This window comes from Mobula hypostoma, chromosome 2 (assembly GCF_963921235.1).
Source record: "Mobula hypostoma chromosome 2, sMobHyp1.1, whole genome shotgun sequence".
Taxonomy (NCBI): domain Eukaryota; kingdom Metazoa; phylum Chordata; class Chondrichthyes; order Myliobatiformes; family Myliobatidae; genus Mobula; species Mobula hypostoma.
In genome coordinates, this window is record NC_086098.1 from 116,120,953 (window position 1) to 116,140,860 (window position 19,908).

The following is a 19,908-nucleotide window of genomic DNA, read 5'->3' on the forward strand; positions in this document are numbered from 1 at the left end:
GCTGGGGAGAGGGACAGGGATCACTCCCACTGTACCCCAATATCCACAGTGACTGGGGAGAGGGACAGGGATCACTCCCACTGTACCCCAATATCCACAGTGAGTGGGGGAGAGGGACAGGGATCACTCCCACTGTACCCCAATATCCACAGTGAGTGGGGGAGAGGGACAGGGATCACTCCCACTGTACCCCAATATCCTCAGAGACTGGGGAGAGGGACAGGGATTACTCCCACTGTACCCCAACACCCACAGCAGAATTCAAACAACAGATTGTTGGGGTTGTACTCTGTGTGTCCTGGGATCTCTGTCCATGGTCCACTTTTGCCAGCACTTCTGAATGAAGGAAGATCTGCCACTCAGCCTCTGGCAGGGTTCCCATGGAGCTGTGGCCACCTTCCTCCATCTTGTTCATCCGCATGATGCTGGTGCACAGCATAAAGGAGAAGCAGAGCTGGTGATCCGTGAAGATGGCAAACCGGACCAGCTTTTGGGGGAGAGACAGAAAGATGAGATTATCCACTTCTTGTACAACCCTTACATACTGCCACTCTGTACAGTATACCATTCACACCACCCAACACTGTCCCTGCATTTTCATTCTTCTTGTGTTCAGAAATATATAGAAAGATTAATTTTTACAGCATGAAAACCTGCCACAATGTATGGTTTGTTCAATAGTTGTATATTCAGAGAGCCATTTGTCAACCCTGCAACAAAATAGGCATATTTTGGGTGTCTGGAGTTTGTGCTCAGCAGCTTTTGGACCAGCCATCTGTAATGAATATTCAAAGGAGTTCTGCTAGTTGGGAAGTGTTAGCATTGCAAATATGTAATTCTGCAAGGTGCAAACCTGCCTGCATTCAGAATATTAAAACAAGGAATTATAGCCATTGACACTGCAGTTAATTGTTTACTGTTGTTTTTGTGCTTATAAAATATAAAACATTGTGTGAGGACAGAATGAGATTCTCTCCAGAAGGTCGACTGTGTGGAATAAAGACTTCCCTATCACAAACTTCTGTCTCTCTCCAATGACTCAGTTCAGTCAGTCACAGCAGTCTACTCTATCGATACACCTCATAAATTTATATCATTCAACCATGTACTCTCTTACCTTTGTCTGCTCCAGGGAGAATAGATTCAGCTTCCCCAGTTTCTCCTCATAACTGAACTATACCATCTGAGTCAATATGGTGAATCTCCTCTCCGTCTTCTCCATTACTATCACAAATTTTCTTTGTTGAGGTCTGTACTCCAGCTGAGGTCTAACTAGTTTTTATTAAGTTGGAACAACACCTCTCTACTTCTGCATGCATTGCTTCAACTAATGAATGTCAGTATCCCATAAGCCTTCCTAACCACATTATTTACCTGCATTGCCACCTTCAAGGATCTTGTACTCAGAGGGCTCTCTGTTCCTCAACAGCCTCTAAGACACTAACATTCATGGTGTATATTCCAGCCTCATTAATTCTCCAAAAATTCATCATCTCACATTTGACTAGATTTAACTCTATTGGCCATTTTCAGTCCATTTCACCAATACATCAATATCTCTCTGTAGCCTAAGATACCTTCCCAACCTATCAATAACTCTATCAATCTACGTGTCATTTACAAACTTACCAATCAAGTCTCCCACATCCACAACCAAGTAATACAGATATGTTACAAACAACAAACATCCCACCAAAAATCCTTATGGGACACCATTAATCACAGGCATCCAATCACAAAAATAATCTTCTAACATCACCCTCTGTCTCCTATTCAATTTTATATCCAGTTTGCCAACTTGCCTTGGATCCCATGCACCCTAACCAGTCTCCCATGAGATACCTTGCAAAAGCCTTAACAATGTCTATGTAAATTAAATTTTCTGCCCTGTTCTCATTGATACACTCTTCAAAGAATTTAATCAAATTGGTCAGAAAAGATATCTACATTAGCTGTCTTCGATGGGTCCCTTGGAATTGTTTCCAGTATCTTCTCTACTTCTGATGTTAGGCTCAAAGGTCTAGAGTTAATAGGCTTTACTTGGCTCCTTAAAAAGGGGGAACTATTTATGCTGCCCTCCGTTTATGAGGTTCCTTACTTTGGGAAATTGATTTCTCCCTCCCTCCTTTTATAAATAGGGGCATATTTTGTTCCTTTCGGGTTTTCTACATTTGCAGCCTCCAGGTTTAATTCATTGGGATTCTACACAAAAGGATGAATTTACTTATTGAGTCTGGGAAGGATGCAATGAGAAAGGCTGATAAGAATACATTGAGTGAGTTGATGAAGGGTGGAAATGACTCGGGTGAAGAATGAGACCTGTTGAGCTTCTGTGCCTCAAACGCATTGCAGAGCAAGTGAATAGGAAGGAGTTTGATCAATTCGAATTGCCTGTGGTGGTGATGTTTGGTGGAATGGTGTTGAAGTCTTGTCTCTTGATGTTTTCGGCAGTGTTGTACCTTGTAAACATTCTTGGTAAGTATTTTGATCATGTTCTGGAGGAAGGAGTTGAAGCTGGAGTGCAGTGGTGTGCTGGTAGAACTTCTGAACCATCTGGATTGTTGCAAAGAGGCACTTTGACTTGTGCCCGACTGTGGCATCCTTGTGAGTGGCTTGTGAATGTCACCCACAGACTCAGCGAATATCTTCATGAACCAGTGCAAAGAGAACTGGTACATGCAGTTCAGCTGCGACAATTCATCAATCACGAAGTACAAAATGGAACCTCGTGTTGCCACAGGAAGGTACTTCTGGCAAGCAGCTGTGATTTTCTTTTCATTCTCCTCCGAGGCTTCAATGCGAAGTTTTATCTCTTTGGACATGTCTTTTGACTTCTGAAGGGTATCAATGAGGTCCTGGTCATCTAAGATGTGCCCTAGAACAAGGAAGAGTCACAGTGAAAATACTGCATTGATAGAAAGGTTCCTACTTCAGGAACCGAATCGAACTCTTCAATCTTGAGAGTTCCTCCCATTCAAAACTCCAGTTTTATTTGGCTGTTCCTTCATCTGCCTAAGGCCTGAAATATTTTCCAAAAAATCTCCACGTCCCTTTTCTTCCTTAAGACATAAGAATAAGTACAAGAGGGCCCTTGAAATTGCACCTCCATTCATTAACATCACTGACATTCAACCTTGGCCTGAATATTACATTGACTCCTTTATTTAGATTTCTGTCAGTCTTCCTTTTACATATTGGACCTGGAATTGGTTTATTTTTGTCACATGTACTGAGATACAGTGAAAGGCTTATTTTGCATACCGGTCATTTAGATCAAATCATTACACATTGAGGTAGAACAAGGGAAGCCTCCTTCTTGTTCAGCCTCCTCAGCTCTCTGAGGGAATAGAATTCCAGAGAAAGAAATTTCTAAGAGAAGAAATTTCAGCTCACCTCCAAGTGAAATGGGTGAACCCTTATTCTTGTTCCAGATACTCCAGAGACATAAAATCATAGAGCATGGAAACACACCATCCACTGGACATCCATTTGTATTAATCCCATCTTCCAGCACTTGATCCATCGGCTTCTATGTCTGAGTAATTCAAGGGACTTGTCTAACTCCTTTTCAATGCTGTCAGCAACTCTTGTTTCTGGCACTTCCTCAAGCAGTGTATTCTAGGTATTCATAATTCTCTGGGTGAAAAGGGTTCCTGTCATGTCCCCTCCAAATCTCTTTCCCCTTACTCTAAACCTATATCTTCTGTTACTATTCACCTCTGATAAAAGGAGAAGATTCCTTCAGTCTCGGGATTACTGCCTGTGCCACGCGACAGTGAGAGTAGGAATGCGATGAGGCTGAGGATAAATGTGTGGCTGAGGGATTGGAGCAGGAGGCAGGGATTCAAGTTTTTGGATCATTGGGACCTCTTTTGGCGCAGGCGTGACCTGTACAAAAAGGACGGGTTACACTTGAATCCTAGGGGGACCAATATCCTGGCAGGGAGATTAGCGAGGGCTACTGAGGTGACTTTAAACTAGAATGGTTGGGGGGTGGGAATCAAATTAAAGAGGCTAGGTGAGAGGAGGTTAGTTCACAACAGGGGGATGGGAACCAGTGCAGAGAGACAGAGGGGTGTAAAGTGAGGGTAGAAGCAAAAAGTAGTAAGGAGAAAAGTAAAAGTGGCAGGCCGACAAATCCAGGGCAAGCATCAAAAAGGGCCACTTTTCAACATAATTGTATAAGGGCTAAGAGAGTTGTAAAAGAGCGCCTGAAGGCTTTGTGTGTCAACGCAAGGAGCATTTGTAACAAGGTGGATGAATTGAAAGTGCAGATTGTTATTAATGATTATGATATAGTTGGGATCACAGAGACATGGCTCCAGGGTGACCTGGGATGGGAGCTCAACGTTCAGGGATATTCAATATTCAGGAGGGATAGACATGAAGGAAGGGGAGGTGGGGTGGCGTTGCTGGTTAAAAAAGAGATTAACGCAATAGAAAGGAAGGACATAAGCCAGGAAGATGTGGAATCGATATGGGTAGAGCTGCGTAACACTAAGGGGCAGAAAACGCTGGTGGAAGTTGTGTACAGGCCACCTAACAGTAGTAGTGAGGTCGGAGATGGTATTAAACAGGAAATTAGAAATGTGTGCAATAAAGGAACAGCAGTTATAATGGGTGACTTCAATCTACATGTAGATTGGGTGAACCAAATTGGTAAAGGTGCTGAGGAAGAGGATTTCTTGGAATGTATGCGGGATGGTTTTTTGAACCAACATGTCGAGGAACCAACTAGAGAGCAGGCTATTCTAGACTGGGTTTTGAGCAATGAGGAAGGGTTAATTAGCAATCTTGTCATGAGAGGCCCCTTGGGTAAGAGTGACCATAATATGGTGGAATTCTTCATTAAGATGGAGAGTGACATAGTTAATTCAGAAACAAAGGTTCTGAACTTAAAGAGGGGTAACTTTGAAGGTATGAGACGTGAATTAGCTAAGATAGACTGGCAAATGACACTTAAAGGATTGATGGTGGATATGCAATGGCAAGCATTTAAGGATTGCATGGATGAACTACAACAATTGTTCATCCCAGTTTGGTAAAAGAATAAATCAAGGAAGGTAGTGCACCCGTGGCTGACAAGGGAAATTAGGGATAGTATCAATTCCAAAGAAGAAGCATACAAATTAGCAAGAAAAAGTGGCTCACCTGAGGACTGGGAGAAATTCAGAGTTCAGCAGGGGAGGGCAAAGGGCTTAATTAGGAAGGGGAAAAAAGATTATGAGAGAAAACTGGCAGGGAACATAAAAACTGACTGTAAAAGCTTTTATAGATATGTTAAAAGGAAAAGACTGGTAAAGACAAATGTAGGTCCCCTACAGACAGAAACAGGTGAATTGATTATGGGGAGCAAGGACATGGCAGACCAATTGAATAATTACTTTGGTTCTGTCTTCACTAAGGAGGACATAAATAATCTTCCAGAAATAGTAGGGGACAGAGGGTCCAGTGAGATGGAGGAACTGAGCGAAATACATGTTAGTAGGGAAGTGGTGTTAGGTAAATTGAAGGGATTAAAGGCAGATAAATCCCCAGGGCCAGATGGTCTGCATCCCAGAGTGCTTAAGGAAGTAGCCCAAGAAATAGTGGATGCATTAGTGATAATTTTTCAAAACTCGTTAGATTCTGGACTAGTTCCTGAGGATTGGAGGGTGGCTAATGTAACCTCACTTTTTAAAAAAGGAAGGAGAGAGAAACCGGGGAATTATAGACCGGTTAGCCTAACGTCGGTGGTGGGGAAACTGCTGGAGTCAGTTATCAAAGATGTGATAACAGCACATTTGGAAAGCGGTGAAATCATCGGACAAAGCCAGCATGGATTTGTGAAAGGAAAATCATGTCTGACGAATCTCATAGAAGTTTTTGAGGATGTAACTAGTAGAGTGGATAGGGGAGAACCAGTGGATGTGGTATATTTGGATTTTCAAAAGGCTTTTGACAAGGTCCCACACAGGAGATTAGTGTGCAAACTTAAAGCACACGGTATTGGGGGTAAGGTATTGATGTGGTTAGAGAATTGGTTAGCAGACAGGAAGCAAAGAGTGGGAATAAACGGGACCTTTTCAGAATGGCAGGCAGTGACTAGTGGGGTACCGCAAGGCTCAGTGCTGGGACCCCAGTTGTTTACAATATATATTAATGACTTGGATGAGGGAATTAAATGCAGCATCTCCAAGTTTGCGGATGACACGAAGCTGGGCGGCAGTGTTAGCTGTGAGGAGGATGCTAAGAGGATGCAGGGTGACTTGGATAGGTTGGGTGAGTGGGCAAATTCATGGCAGATGCAATTTAATGTGGATAAATGTGAAGTTATCCACTTTGGTGGCAAAAATAGGAAAACAGATTATTATCTGAATGGTGGCCGATTAGGAAAAGGGGAGGTGCAACAAGACCTGGGTGTCATTATACACCAGTCATTGAAAGTGGGCATGCAGGTACAGCAGGCGGTGAAAAAGGCGAATGGTATGCTGGCATTTATAGCGAGAGGATTCGAGTACAGGAGCAGGGAGGTACTACTGCGGTTGTACAAGGCCTTGGTGAGCCCACACCTGGAGTATTGTGTGCAGTTTTGGTCCCCTAATCTGAGGAAAGACATCCTTGCCATAGAGGGAGTACAAAGAAGGTTCACCAGATTGATTCCTGGGATGGCAGGACTTTCATATGAAGAAAGACTGGATGAACTGGGCTTGTACTCATTGGAATTTAGAAGATTGAGGGGGGATCTGATTGAAACGTATAAAATCCTAAAGGGATTGGACAGGCTAGATGCAGGAAGATTGTTCCCGATGTTGGGGAAGTCCAGAACGAGGGGTCACAGTTTGAGGATAAGGGGAAGCCTTTTAGGACCGAGATTAGGAAAAACTTCTTCACACAGAGAGTGGTGAATCTGTGGAATTCTCTGCCACAGGAAACAGTTGAGGCCAGTTCATTGGCTATACTTAAGAGGGAGTTAGATATGGCCCTTGTGGCTACGGGGATCAGGGGGTATGGAGGGAAGGCTGGTGCAGGGTTCTGAGTTGGATGATCAGCCATGATCATAATAAATGGCGGTGCAGGCTCGAAGGGCCAAATGGCCACTCCTGCACCTATTTTCTATGTTTCTATGTTTCTATGTTTCTACCCTGCCTATACCCTTCATAATTTTATCTACCGCAGTTATGTCTCCTTTGAACCTCCTCTGCTCCAGGCAAATATCTCTCTAGTCTCTCCTCATAATTAAAATACTCCATTTCAGGCAACAGCCTTGTGAATCTTCTCTGCATCCTCTGCCACTGTCTTCCATAACGTGTGGTGACCAGAAATGCACACAGTACTCCACCTGAGGTCTCACAAATGTTATATAAATTTGGAGCATAATCTTCTTGCTCTTGTATCTGGTGCTCTGACTAATGAAGGACAGTATTTCATGTGACTTCTTAAGCACTACATCAACCTGTGATGACAACTTGGATTTGCAGACCAAAGTTCCTCTATTACTCAACACACCCTGGGACCTCATTATTCATGGTGTATGTGCCACCTCATTAGCACTTCCTAAATGCATCACCTCCTATTTGTCTAGATTAAAATCCATCTGCCATTTCGTAGCCCATAGATATAACCCTGTACTTTAGGACTACCTCCACACTGTGAATAATGGTACCAATTTTGTGGTCAAATTTACTGACCATACCACCACTATCCACATCCAGATCATTCATATGCAAACAGCAAAGGTCCCAGCAGCTGCCTCCGTGCGACACCACTAGTCAGAGGAGTCCGGTTAAAAAAGCAACCCACTGTGATAATCACTCTCTGTTTCCCACTGCAAAGTCAATTTTTGATCTGATTTGCTGACTTGCCCCAGATCCCACGTGAGACTTGATCAAAGGCAGAGGAGTCATCCTCTCAGTATCCAGCCTGTCAATATCCCAAACTCCAAAGAGTATTAGTCCAATGTTCTCAATCTTTCTTCATACATAAAGTCAAAGTTATAATCATTGAGTTATACAGCATTGAAACAAGCCCCTTGGTCCAACTTTAAAAAAACACTTGGATAGGTACATGCATAGGAAAGGTTTAGAAGGATATTGGCCAAATGGGATAGTTTAGATAGGAACCTTGGTGGGCATGCACCACTTGGGTTGAAAGATTGTTTTCAAGCTGTATGACTCTGAGACTTTATTACTGATTATTTGAAGCACCAGAGTGCCCTGCGACTCTAGGATATAAAAACCTGTATAGCCAGTGGCCCATTCTCTGAGGTATCTGTTGTGTGCTGCTATGTACCAGTCACACTACAGTGGGTGGGACGGGGACCCCACAATTTCTCGCTGTCTCAGTAAGGCAGCTAACATAATCAAAGACTTCACCCACCCTGGACATCCTCTCTTCTCCCCACTCCCATTGGGCTGAAGTTACGAAAGCTTGAAGGCACACATCATGATAACAACTTTGATAGCCTGGTTATAAGACTATTAAATGGTTCTCTCATACGATAAGTTGGACTCTTGACCTCATAGTCTACATCACTATTCCTTGCAACTTAATGTCAGAATAAAGTAAGAATACTTTATTCTGCATTGTTATTGCTTTTCCTTTGTACTACCCCAATGCACTGCTGTAATGAAATGATCTGTGCGGATGGCATGCAGACAAGGTCTTTCACTGTACCTGGGTACATGTGACATTAAACCAATTTACTCATCTATCCCAACTGAGTCTAATTAGATAATTGCTCTTTGTGCCTGCTGTCAGCCCCTCAGCATGATAACTGTTGCTTTGTACAACCCAACCAACACAGGAGAACCTCACATGCTGTCCTTTTTTCCTTACCCTCAGACTTCTGCAATAGGGAGAGCGACCTGTTCTCCAGGTCCTGCAGGGTGCCCATGTCGTGGACAGTGCTATGCAGCAGCTGCCCGAGCTTCTCTTCCATCTCAGGATGCTGCCGTTTCACCACCCTGGACAGCAGTTGCTCCTGAAGCCCCTCAAATGTCGCTGTGAAGTTAATTAGTGTGACCAGGATGCAGACGGCTGGCAGGAAGTTTGGGTTGGACATGCGGGTGGTCATGTACAACCTGCAGAGACATTGTTAACACACAATGAATGCACTCACACTTCAGGCGCTAATGGGCTACAGAATTTTACCTCCAACCAGCTGGCAGTTGCCTGGACTCTGGTGTACTATCCAGGGAACCAGCACCCTCTCCTTGACTTATCTTTGTCAAGGGAAGGTGCTGGTTAAAATCAAGGACTGGGAACATTGGCCAGATCAACACTTGTACCAGGACCAAACTTAAGTTCTAATCCTCTGTGGAATCAAATCTCTGTAGACCTAATATGCTGAGATTCTGGCACTAACTGTAGAGCAGCAACATTTTGGAATGTCACTTTCTCTCATAATCAGGCACATTTCACTGATACCATCACTGATTCTTCCAAATTTCATCATTTCTAATCCTGCTGAATGCAACATCTCAATCTCAGTATCAGGTGAATCTTTGTTGCACTGATTCTAGGAGTATCAGATATGGAGACCAGAGCTGCACACAGTATTTACAGTGGGATTTCAATTCCTTCATGACCCTACTCCTGTTTTTCAGTGTTTCAACCGATATATCCTATCTGGACCTGGTGACATACATGCTTTTTCACGCCCTTTCATTACTGATACTCTATTCATCCATGTATCAACCACCTTCTCTTCTGAAAACCCCTTTGGTACTCAGCCACAGCCTTTGTGTCCACACCAGGCCTTTATTTTGGTCTATAATTGATTTTGCCCACTGTTTAAATTCCTTGTATATTATCATCCTGACGTCTGTCTTCTACACCCTTTTATGACAGAATCTGGCATATCTACAGGGGGTGCTTCTTCAAGAAGGAAAAATTCATCCAAGATCTTCTCCATCTAGGCCATGCCATGTTCTCACAGAAGGCAGAGAAGCCTCAAGTCCCACACTGTCAGGTTCAATAACAGATACTTCTCTTCAACCATTTGGTTCTTCAATCAATTAGCAGATCTTAATCACAAGGGAATGGTAAATGGAATTTAATTCAAACAAATACAAAGTAATGCAATTTGTAAGTTAAACCAGGACAGAACATATTAGGTGGATGATCGGGACTGGGGGAATGTTGAACAGAGATACACTGAGAGAGGAAATGCAGGTAGACAGGGTAGTGAAGAGGGCATTTAGCCTTCTTGTCTTCATTGTCCGAGGAATTGAGTGCAATGGATGTTTGTCATGTTAGAGTAATACAGAACATTGGTTAGGCCACACTTGGAGTATTGTGTCAGTTTTGGTTGCTGTTCTATAAGAAGAATGTGGTTAAGATAGAGATGGCGCAGAATGGACATGCAAGGAAGTTGCTGGGACTGAAGGACTTGAGTTATGAGGAGAGATCGGATAGGCTGTTTTCCTGGAACAGAAGTGACTGGAAAGTGATATGATAAAGGTAGATAAAATTAAGAGAGGCATAGATAGAGACTATTGCCCATGGTAGAAGTGTCTAAAGCTAGAGACATGGGTTTGTGAGAGGAAGAAGACTTAAAGAGGATCTGAGGGGTATATTTTTCTCAGAGAGTGGTTGGTGTCTGGAAAACGCTGAAAGAGGAACTGGTGAAGGTAGGAACAGTAACCACATGTAAGAGGCACCTGGACAGATAATTGAATGAGCAGGGCACAGAGGAACATGGAATTAATACAGCATGGGATTAGTTATAGATAAGCATGAATGATCAAAGCGCCTGCTTCTATGCTATACAACTCAATGACTTATTGAACTCTTGTTTATTAATCTGTTTCCCAGCTCTGAAGTCTGCCTGGAGCAGGTCATCCTTTCTTTCATGTGTCACCAGTACCAATATGGAGCATGCCATCTGACTGTTTGCTCTCTTTCTCAGAATATTGCGCAGTGACACTTTTGACCCTTGTACCCGGGAGGCAACATGCCAGTCAGTCACCTGAGAACCCACTGGACTGGAACTGACCACGGGCCCTCATGAGTGAGAGAGAGTGAGATGGGGGGTATGGGGGGTGGGGGGGGAGAGAGAGAGAGAGAGAGAGAGAGAGAGAAAACAAACAAATGTGTGAGTTACCTGAAGTTGGGGTTGTACTCTATTTCTGTGTTGTCAATCTTGATGAAGTCCTGTTCTGCCCGAGTACAAATGTTCCGCAAGAGAATTGGTCTCAGACAGGGATCCAGCTGTTCAGTGACATCCTGTCAAACATGGAGACCTTTTTTTTCACAAGTATTATTTCTCCTTCTCATCTTCCTTGTCCTCAAATTGGACAGGGCAGGGACAGACCAGTCAGACGGGCTAGCCAGTGAAGCTCCCTCTACACTGTCCCTTCTCTCACACACACACACACACACACACAGAGTCAGACTTAGAATGAGGACCCCTCCACACTCTCCCACAGTCAGGCACAGAATGAAGATTTTTTCACACTGTCCAATCACACATTCACAGAGTCAGCTTCTCCTCTCCCAATAGGACTATCTGAGGGAGATTGGGTCAGAGTCATAATTGTCCTGCTCCAACTTAGGAAGAGCAACCTCTGGAGTGTCTTTCCTTTCCACTAACAACTCCTAATATGGCTGGTGTAGGAGGAGGTTACAGAAGGAAACTTGCTTATGTTCAACCTGAGATTGTGGGTTACTCTAGATTCCATTATCTGCAGACTCATGTGTCACCATTTCCTGTGTATACTAAGTGTAGGCTGACTGCATTTTTAGGTCCTCAGGCGGGTCATCCACAAGGAATGAGAGAAATTCAAAGGCCACCAGTTTCTCCTCTCATGCAGAAAGAGATGAGCCAGTCAATGTGCTCCTGGACCTGGTCAAGGTGCAGTGATGGGCTTTTGTGGGGACGTGTCCTCGCTATGGTTGTTCCTGTCTGGGGTGAAGGAGTGTACAACATATGTGGCATTGTCTAGGGTAATGGGGCTGCAGGAGCTGGAGAGCACTGAAGAAATCACAGCAGTGCAGGCAGTAGACCTGCTGCATCACCATACCAGGGATCTGGCCTCAATCACAACCTTGCATGGTGTCTGTGTGGAGTAAATGACCATATGGCTTTCCCCTTGTTGCTCTGGTTTTCTCCCACAACCCAGAGCCATGGGGACTGGTAGGTTGGGATCAATGTAAGATGGGTGCAAATGGGTGGTTAGTGGTCAGTGCAACCACAATGGATCAAAAGGCATATGTGCATGCTGGATGACTCTGTGAAGTAATTTTAATTTAAGATGTGTTTTTAAATAAAAAATATTGTGAAACAAAACGTGAGGCTTACACGAATCCCACGGTCCACTTACATGCAATAGGACTGGATGCCCCATGCGAATGGCGTTCGACATCTTGTTCATGTAATTGTGATGTGTGGCCAAAAGGACGCACAGGTCCTCTCCTTCCATCTTTTTGATCCATCTGATAGCCTGTCCCTGTGGGTCAATGAGTAAGGGCCAGTGTTCGCCCATCTTCACCAGGATGGCATTCTCTGTTGAGTAATTGTCAGGAGGCAGACCCCTATTCTGCAAATTGCGAACCTGGTCAGAAAGTATATTGCATTACCCTGACGTTCTTGAATAGCTTGTTAACACTAGAGTGTTGATGTTGTAATTATACATATGAATCACTCTCAAGTTGTTTGTGTTATCTCTTTAGTGATTCCTTTCATCTCCATCTCTTTGCTCCATAAAACAAAGGAGCAGAATTAGGCCATTCAGCCCATTGAGTTAACTCCACTATTCCATGTTGGCTTATTCTGAACCCCATTCTCTTGCCTTCTCCCTATAACCTTTGAAGCCCTTACTAAGCAAGAACCTATCGAACTCCACTTTAAATATACCCAATGACTTGGCCTCCACAGCCATCTATGGCAACGAATTCTATAGATGCACCATCCTCTGGCTAAAGAAAGTCCTCACCTCTATTCTCAAGGGACAACATTGTATTCTGAAACTATCCCCTCTAGTCCTAGATTCCGCCACTATAGGAAACATCCCTCCTCCCTCTCAAACCATCAGTTTCTCCAGTGACATCTTGCACACTTCCACCAGTTCTGCTACATCACTGACTCCTCTTTGCCTTTCCCTATTGTCTAGATGAACTCCAATCACTTTCACCATTGACAATTATTTACTGGCACACAAACAAAGCTCTTCACTGTATATTGCTACATTTGACAATATCAAACCAATTACCAATTCTCTGAAGATTTGCTCCAGTCACTCCCAGCTTGATCCTGAGAAGTATTAGCTCATTCACTGGCCCCTCAGTCATTCCTAGCCCTCCACCCTCCAGTGACACAAATTCTCCCACTAACTTCCAGTATTTCATACTTTTTGCCAGTGTCTCCTGTATTCCCCTCATCCTTGCCTACCTCAGTACTGCACTTGAAGACCTCTCAATACACTTGTGGGGTTGTGGACATTACTGGTGAGGCTTTAATTAATCCTGCAGATAGCTTCAGACATAACTCAGCACATCATAGAAACCAGCCTACCCTGTGTACCTCCCTCAGCAACTGACTTCCCCTTAAGGTCCCTTGACTTTCTAATTGGGAGACCACAGTCAGTGCAAATTGGTGATTACTTCTTCTCATTGTTAACAACACAGGCATAACTCAAGGACGTGTGCTTAGTCCATTGGTCTACACTCCTGACTGTGTGGCTAAGCACAGCTCAAAAGCCATCTATAAATGTTCAGATGACATGACTGTTATTGGTAAAATCTTATATGATTATGAATGCATACAGGAGTGAGATAGATCAGCTGGTTGAGTGGTGTTGCAAAAACAACCTTGTAATCAATATCAGCAAGACCAAGAAACTGGCTGTGGACTTCAGCAAAGGGAAATTGAGAGAACACATACCAGTTCTTGTTGCGGGGTCAGCAGTGGAAAGGCTGAGCAGCTTTAACTTCCTAGATATCAACATCTCAGAGGATATGTCTGAACCCACCATACTGATGCAATCATGAAGAAGGCATGTCAGTGGCTCTACTTCGTTAAGAATTTCAGGAAATTTGGTATGTCACCAAAGACTCTGGCAAATTTCCATTGATGTATGGTGGAGAGCATTCTGTTGGTTTCATCACAACTTGGTATAGGGCCTCCAATGCATAGGATTGCAAGAGGCTACAGTCCTTTCTGTCCATCATCAGATTTCTGAATGATCCATGAACCCATGAACACTATTTCATTATTCATTTCTTTTTTACACTATTAATCTATTTTGTAATTTATATGAATTGTATGGCTTTGTACAATATAAAACAATAAATTTCATGTGACATAAAGCAGTGATAATAAACTTGACTCTGATTCTCCATGGACTCTGTCTATACCGCTCACTGACTCAGTAAAGTAGCCAGCATAATCACAGACCTCTCCTGCTATGTTTTGTAACTCCAAATACTAAACAAAAGAAAAAGATGGGAACCTGGGAAAATATGTCTGCTTCATCTTACTCTAGTGAGACGCTCTCTAATGATGTAGTGGTATTACCATGAGACCATAAGATATTAGAGCAGAATTAGGCCATTTGGCCCTTCCAATCTGCTCTGCCATTTCATCATGGCTGATCCACTTTTCCTCTCAGCCCCAGTCTCCTGACTTCTCTCCATATCCCTTCAAGCCCTGCCCAAGCAAAAATCTATCAACCTCTGCCATAAATATACATTGCTGCCCATGGCAAAGAATTCAACAGTCACCACTCTCTGGCTAAAGAAATTCCTCATCTCCATTTTCAAAGGCTGTATCCTCTGGTCTTAGACTCTTCCACCAAAGGAAACATCCTCTTGACATACACTCTTTCAAGGCCTTTCACCATTCGATATGTTTCAATGAGGCCATCCCTCATTCTTCCGAATTCTAGTGAGTACAGGCCCAGAGCCATCAAACGCTCTTCATATGACAAGCCATTCAATCCTGGAATCATTTCTGTGAACATTCTTTGAACCCTCTGCAGTTTCAGCACATCCTTTCTAAGATAAGAGGCCCAAAACTGCTCACAATACTCCAAGCAAAGCCTCACCAGTGATTTATAAAGTCTCAACGTTACATCTTTGCTTTTATATTCTAGTCCTCTTGAAATGAATGCTGACATCACATTTGCCTTCCTTACCACAGACTCAACCTGCAAATTAACTTTTAGGGAATCCTGCACAAGGACTCCCAAGTCCCTTTGCACCTCAGTTTTTTGTATTTTCTCTCCGTTTAGAAAATAGTCAAACTTTTCATTTTTTCTACGAATGTGCATGACCATACACTTCCTGATACTGTATTCCATCTGCTATTGCTTTGCCCATGGATGTTGCGTCCCAGAGGTCTCTATGATATGCAAGTCATTGCACAAGCCAGGGTAGTACGATATGGAGAGCAAGCTTCTACCCATGTAGCAGGCTCCCCCTCTCCTTGCAGCTGATGAATCCAAAGGAAAAGCAGGGACCAATAGAGTTTGACACCAGCAGCATTGCAGGAGTTGCCAGTCTGCATTAAATTCAACGCAGGACTGCCTGAGGGAATCCAGCTCCGGACTTATCCTCAAGGTTTACTCCCGAAGCCTTCCCCAAGAGTGGGTGTAGCTGCAAGGCAGTGGAGGTTTGAGATCAATGCTTTCCTTCTAGATGAGCTGCCAACCACAGCTGATGAGCCCTATCTACTCGAAGCGACTAGTTTTAAAGCACCAGTAATGTGCATTTGCTCCTTGTCCTGTCAGTAGAAATGGTTCCACCAGGCTTAGTAGCTAAGCCACACGTGCAGGCCAGGGGTTGGATTTGGTTGTCAGAGGTCATTTGAGATGCATGCCATAGGGAGCATTCAATAGGCAGCAAGATCTTATCTCAACTACCACCCTTGGCTATGACAACTTTAAGAAACCAGTAAACAGCATACAGTGCACTGTACCAACCAGCTACAAATGGCTTGGAGGAAAAGTTTATTCAGAGTCCAAAGAATGTAGTGTAAGCAATGTCAGCAGAACACATTACACTAACACTGAATCAGAAGCTCATCAATTTCCTCCTTGCATACTCAACAACAACAATTCACCAGCTATGCTGTTCCTGGGTTGTCCGTTGAACTCATGGATGGATCTCCTCGAAAACAATCTCAGAAGGAGTATAACAGGACAAAGAGCTGAGACAAATTGAGGGCTCCTCAAACGTGGAGTGTCAATGTTACACTCTTGGTCAAGCAGTTCTGGAGAGGGAGTTCAGAGGTGATCAAGTGTGGGTACTTTGAAAGATTAAGGACACAACTGGACCTCTCTCCGACACAGTGGAGATTGAGTCTGATGTCATCTGGAGATGACACATTGATCAGTCACTGAGAGCAGAGTCAATTGTTAGAGAAGAAAGGTGTCCAGAGCTGTCAGAACCACTTCCTGCAGTCCCAAAGTCAACTCCTACAACCACCATGGAGGAAGCCCCAAAACCTGAGATTGTTTCATAGCCACAAGTCTCACCGGCCAAGCAAAGTGACTCCTTTGTCAAGAAAGACATTAGCTAAATAGATAGGTAGATACTTTAGCGATCCCAAAGGAAATCAATGTTACAGTAGCATTACAAGTGCACAGATATAAATATTGGAAGAGAAGTAGAAAGAACAAAAAAAAAGTTACCACAAACAGCCTAACAGGAGAGGGTCTTCACTTCCCCAGGTATAGGTTGACTCATTATAGAGCCTATAGCCGAGGGTAAGAATGAACTCATATAGTGTTCTTTGGAGCAGCACAGTTGTCTTAGTGTATTACTAAAAGTGCTACCCTGTTCAGCCAAGGTGGTATGCAGAGGGTGAGAAGCATTATCCCACAAGAGCAAGAAATCATCCACAGTAATTAAATCCTTAGGCCTGAATGGGACAATTTACAATTTACTATGCTGTGGATGTCTGTATAGTAGTTTTATGATATAGCATACTGTATGTATATGAATACAAGTTGAGATGTATTCTACATTGAGATGGAGTTTATAGCTAAGCAGGGAGGAGTGTTGTGTATTTAATATTTCAGTAATATTTGAGTAATATTGTAAATATATTGGTTGATTAAGCACTTTGTTGTTACATAATTCATTACAGCTTATATGTGAAAGCACGTGAATAGCATACGTCATTACCCCACCACATCATATGTGCACATCTCCCTAAAGTAAAGAATGAAGTGGACATGTTATTCCCAGCTCCACGTTTTTCTTTTCATTCGTTTTATGTTTTGGAGTTACAAAACATAACCACAATCCACAATCTCTTTGAAGCACTACTCTTTGGAAGGAGGTACCAAAGCATCAGAGGAACTAGTAGACTGGTTAACTGCTTCTTCCCTCGGACTGTGAGACTAATGAATACTTTGCCATCAAAATCAGATTTAATATCACTGGCATATATAGTGAAATTTGTTAACTTTACGGCAGCAGTACAATGAAATACATGATAATATAAAGGAAAAAATAATGTTACATTACATATATATGTTTGTTAAATAGTTCAGTTAAACTAAATAGTGCAAAAATAACAGAAATAAAGAGTAGTGAGGTCGTGTCCAAGGGATCACTGTCCATTTAGGAATCGGATGGCAGAGGGGAAGAAGCTGTTCCTGAGTCGCTGAGTGTGTGCCTTCAGGCTTCTGCACCTACTTCCCGACAGTAACAGTGTGAGAGGGCATGTCCTGGGTGGTGGGGATCCTTAATGATGGACGCTGCCTTCCTAAGGCACCGCTGCTTGAAGATATTTTGGGTACTGGAGGCTGGTATCCATGATGGAGCCTATTAATTTTACAAGTTTCTGCAGCTTATTTTGATCTTGTGCTGTAGCACCGCACCCCACCCCCCCACCCCCACCCTCTTACCAGACCAGTGCTCTCCACGGTACATTTGTAGAAGCTGGAGTTTTTTAATTGACAAACCAAATCTCCTCAATCTCCCAATGAACTATGACCATTATTTTGCCTTCCTTATAGCTGCATCAAAGTCTCGTCACTAGGATAGCAAGCTATTTACTGTTTACCTGTGATGCACATTACATGGATTTTGAATAATATTTCATTAACTGATGGCAGGTGGGAGAAGAGAGACTGTAGGGTGAGATCATTGATTATGCTGGCTGTTTTACGAAGGCATTGAGAAGTCTATCTAGCCACAATACCACCCCAATCCATTCAGGTGCAGCTGACAGTTATGTTGGTCTCAGTCCCAGATGATTCACTCTTGGAGCCATTGATCTTCACACGTTGGGTTCAGATTGATACCGGCTGTACATTACCTCATTCTTTTCGGTTGTAGCTGGGATCAGTGCATAGTCGGGTGAGACTGGGATTTGGATGACTGTACAGAAGCTTTTCCATTGGTTCAGCAGGCTCTGTCTGTAGTTAGCAGTGAATGGGCCATAGTAGGTGATGCAAGCGGCCGAGAGCAGAGTGTCACCCACTATTGACAACAGACAGCGGTCCAGGTCATCGAGACACTCCTTCCAGCGGATCTGTAACAACACAAGCTGCTCAACAGTGACGTAAAGGTTTCAAAGCATCTTAGAACCATGTTGTGCTCTACTCCAGAACCAGGTCCTAAATACGTCTGCAATTGAAATGCCTGCTGCCTTCTCATAGCCACAGAATCTCACAGCACCAAACAAGCGTTCAGCCCAGTAAACCTGTACTGGCTATCTGCACTGATTCTAACATATCCTAATCACATTCCTATCAACTCCCCCGACATTCTACTAATCACCTACATGTGAGGGGCAACTTAGAGTAGCCAATTAAATTACCAATCTGTATGTCTTTGAGATATGGGAGGAATCTTCAGCAACCAAAAGAAACATATGCAGTCACAAGGAGAAAACATGCAAACTCCACACAGAGAGCACCTGAAATCAGGATTGAACCCAGATTCTGGAGCTGGAAGGCAGCAGCTCCACTGGCATTCTTTCATATATTAATTTTCATTTTATCTTGTCACTCTCTGTTTATTAGTCCCTTTCTGTCCGGTCATTCTCCGCTCATCAGTCTCCCTCTGTCCCGTCACTCTCTATTCATCACTCTCACTCTTTCCCATCACTCTGCGTTCATCAGTCTCCCTCTGTCCCATCACTCTCTGTCATCAGTCTCACTCTTTCCCATCACTCTGCGTTCATCAGTCTCACTCTGTCCTGTCACTCTCTGTTTATTAGCCTCTTTCTGTCCGGTCACTCTCTGCTCATCAGTCTCACTCTGTCCCATCACTCACTATCATGGGTCTCAAACTGTCCCGTCACTCTCTGTACATCAGTCTCACACTGTCCTGTCACTCTCTGTTCATCAGGGTCCCTCTGTCCCGTCACTCTCTATCATCAGTCTCACTCTGTCCCATCACTCACTGTTCATCAGTCTCACTCTGTCCCGTCACTCTTTGTTCATCAGTCTCACTCTGTCCTGTCACTCTTCGTTCATCAGTCTCACTCAGTCCCATCACTCTCCATCATCATCTCACTCTGTCCCATCATACTCTGTTCATCAGTCTCACTCTGTCCATCCACTCTCCATCATGGGTCTCAATCTGTCCCGTCACTCTCTGTTTATCAGTCTCACTCTGTCCCGTCACTCTCTGTTCATCAGGGTCCCTCTGTCCCGTCACTCTCTATCATCAGTCTCACTCTGTCCCATCACTCGCTGCTCATCAGTCTCACTCTGTCCCGTCACTCACTGCTCATCAGTCTCACTCTGTCCCGTCACTCTTGGTTCATCAGTCTCACTCTGCCCGTTACTCTTTGTTCATCAGTCTCACTCTGTCCCGTCACTCACTGCTTATCAGTCTCAATCTGTCCCATCACTCTTTGTTCATCAGTCCCACTCTGTCCTGTCACTCTCTATCATCAGTCTCACTCTGTCCCATCACTCTCTGTTCATCAGGGTCCCTCTGTCCCGTCACTCTCTATCATCAGTC

The 19,908-nt window shown here is 43.6% G+C and overlaps 1 protein-coding gene across 1 annotated transcript in view; it reads right to left on the reverse strand.

The window, feature by feature from the left end:
* Positions 1 to 19,908, reverse strand: part of LOC134357419 (dynein axonemal heavy chain 6-like) — a 495,424-nt gene that overhangs the window by 78,333 nt on the left and 397,183 nt on the right. The window contains exons 65-70 of the mRNA XM_063068992.1: positions 18,251 to 18,466; positions 12,306 to 12,536; positions 11,087 to 11,208; positions 8,818 to 9,062; positions 2,460 to 2,875; positions 289 to 487 (exon numbers count right to left, since the gene is read on the reverse strand). Of these exons, the coding sequence (XP_062925062.1) occupies positions 289 to 487; positions 2,460 to 2,875; positions 8,818 to 9,062; positions 11,087 to 11,208; positions 12,306 to 12,536; positions 18,251 to 18,466 (1,429 nt within the window). The remainder of the gene's footprint in view (positions 1 to 288; positions 488 to 2,459; positions 2,876 to 8,817; positions 9,063 to 11,086; positions 11,209 to 12,305; positions 12,537 to 18,250; positions 18,467 to 19,908) is intronic.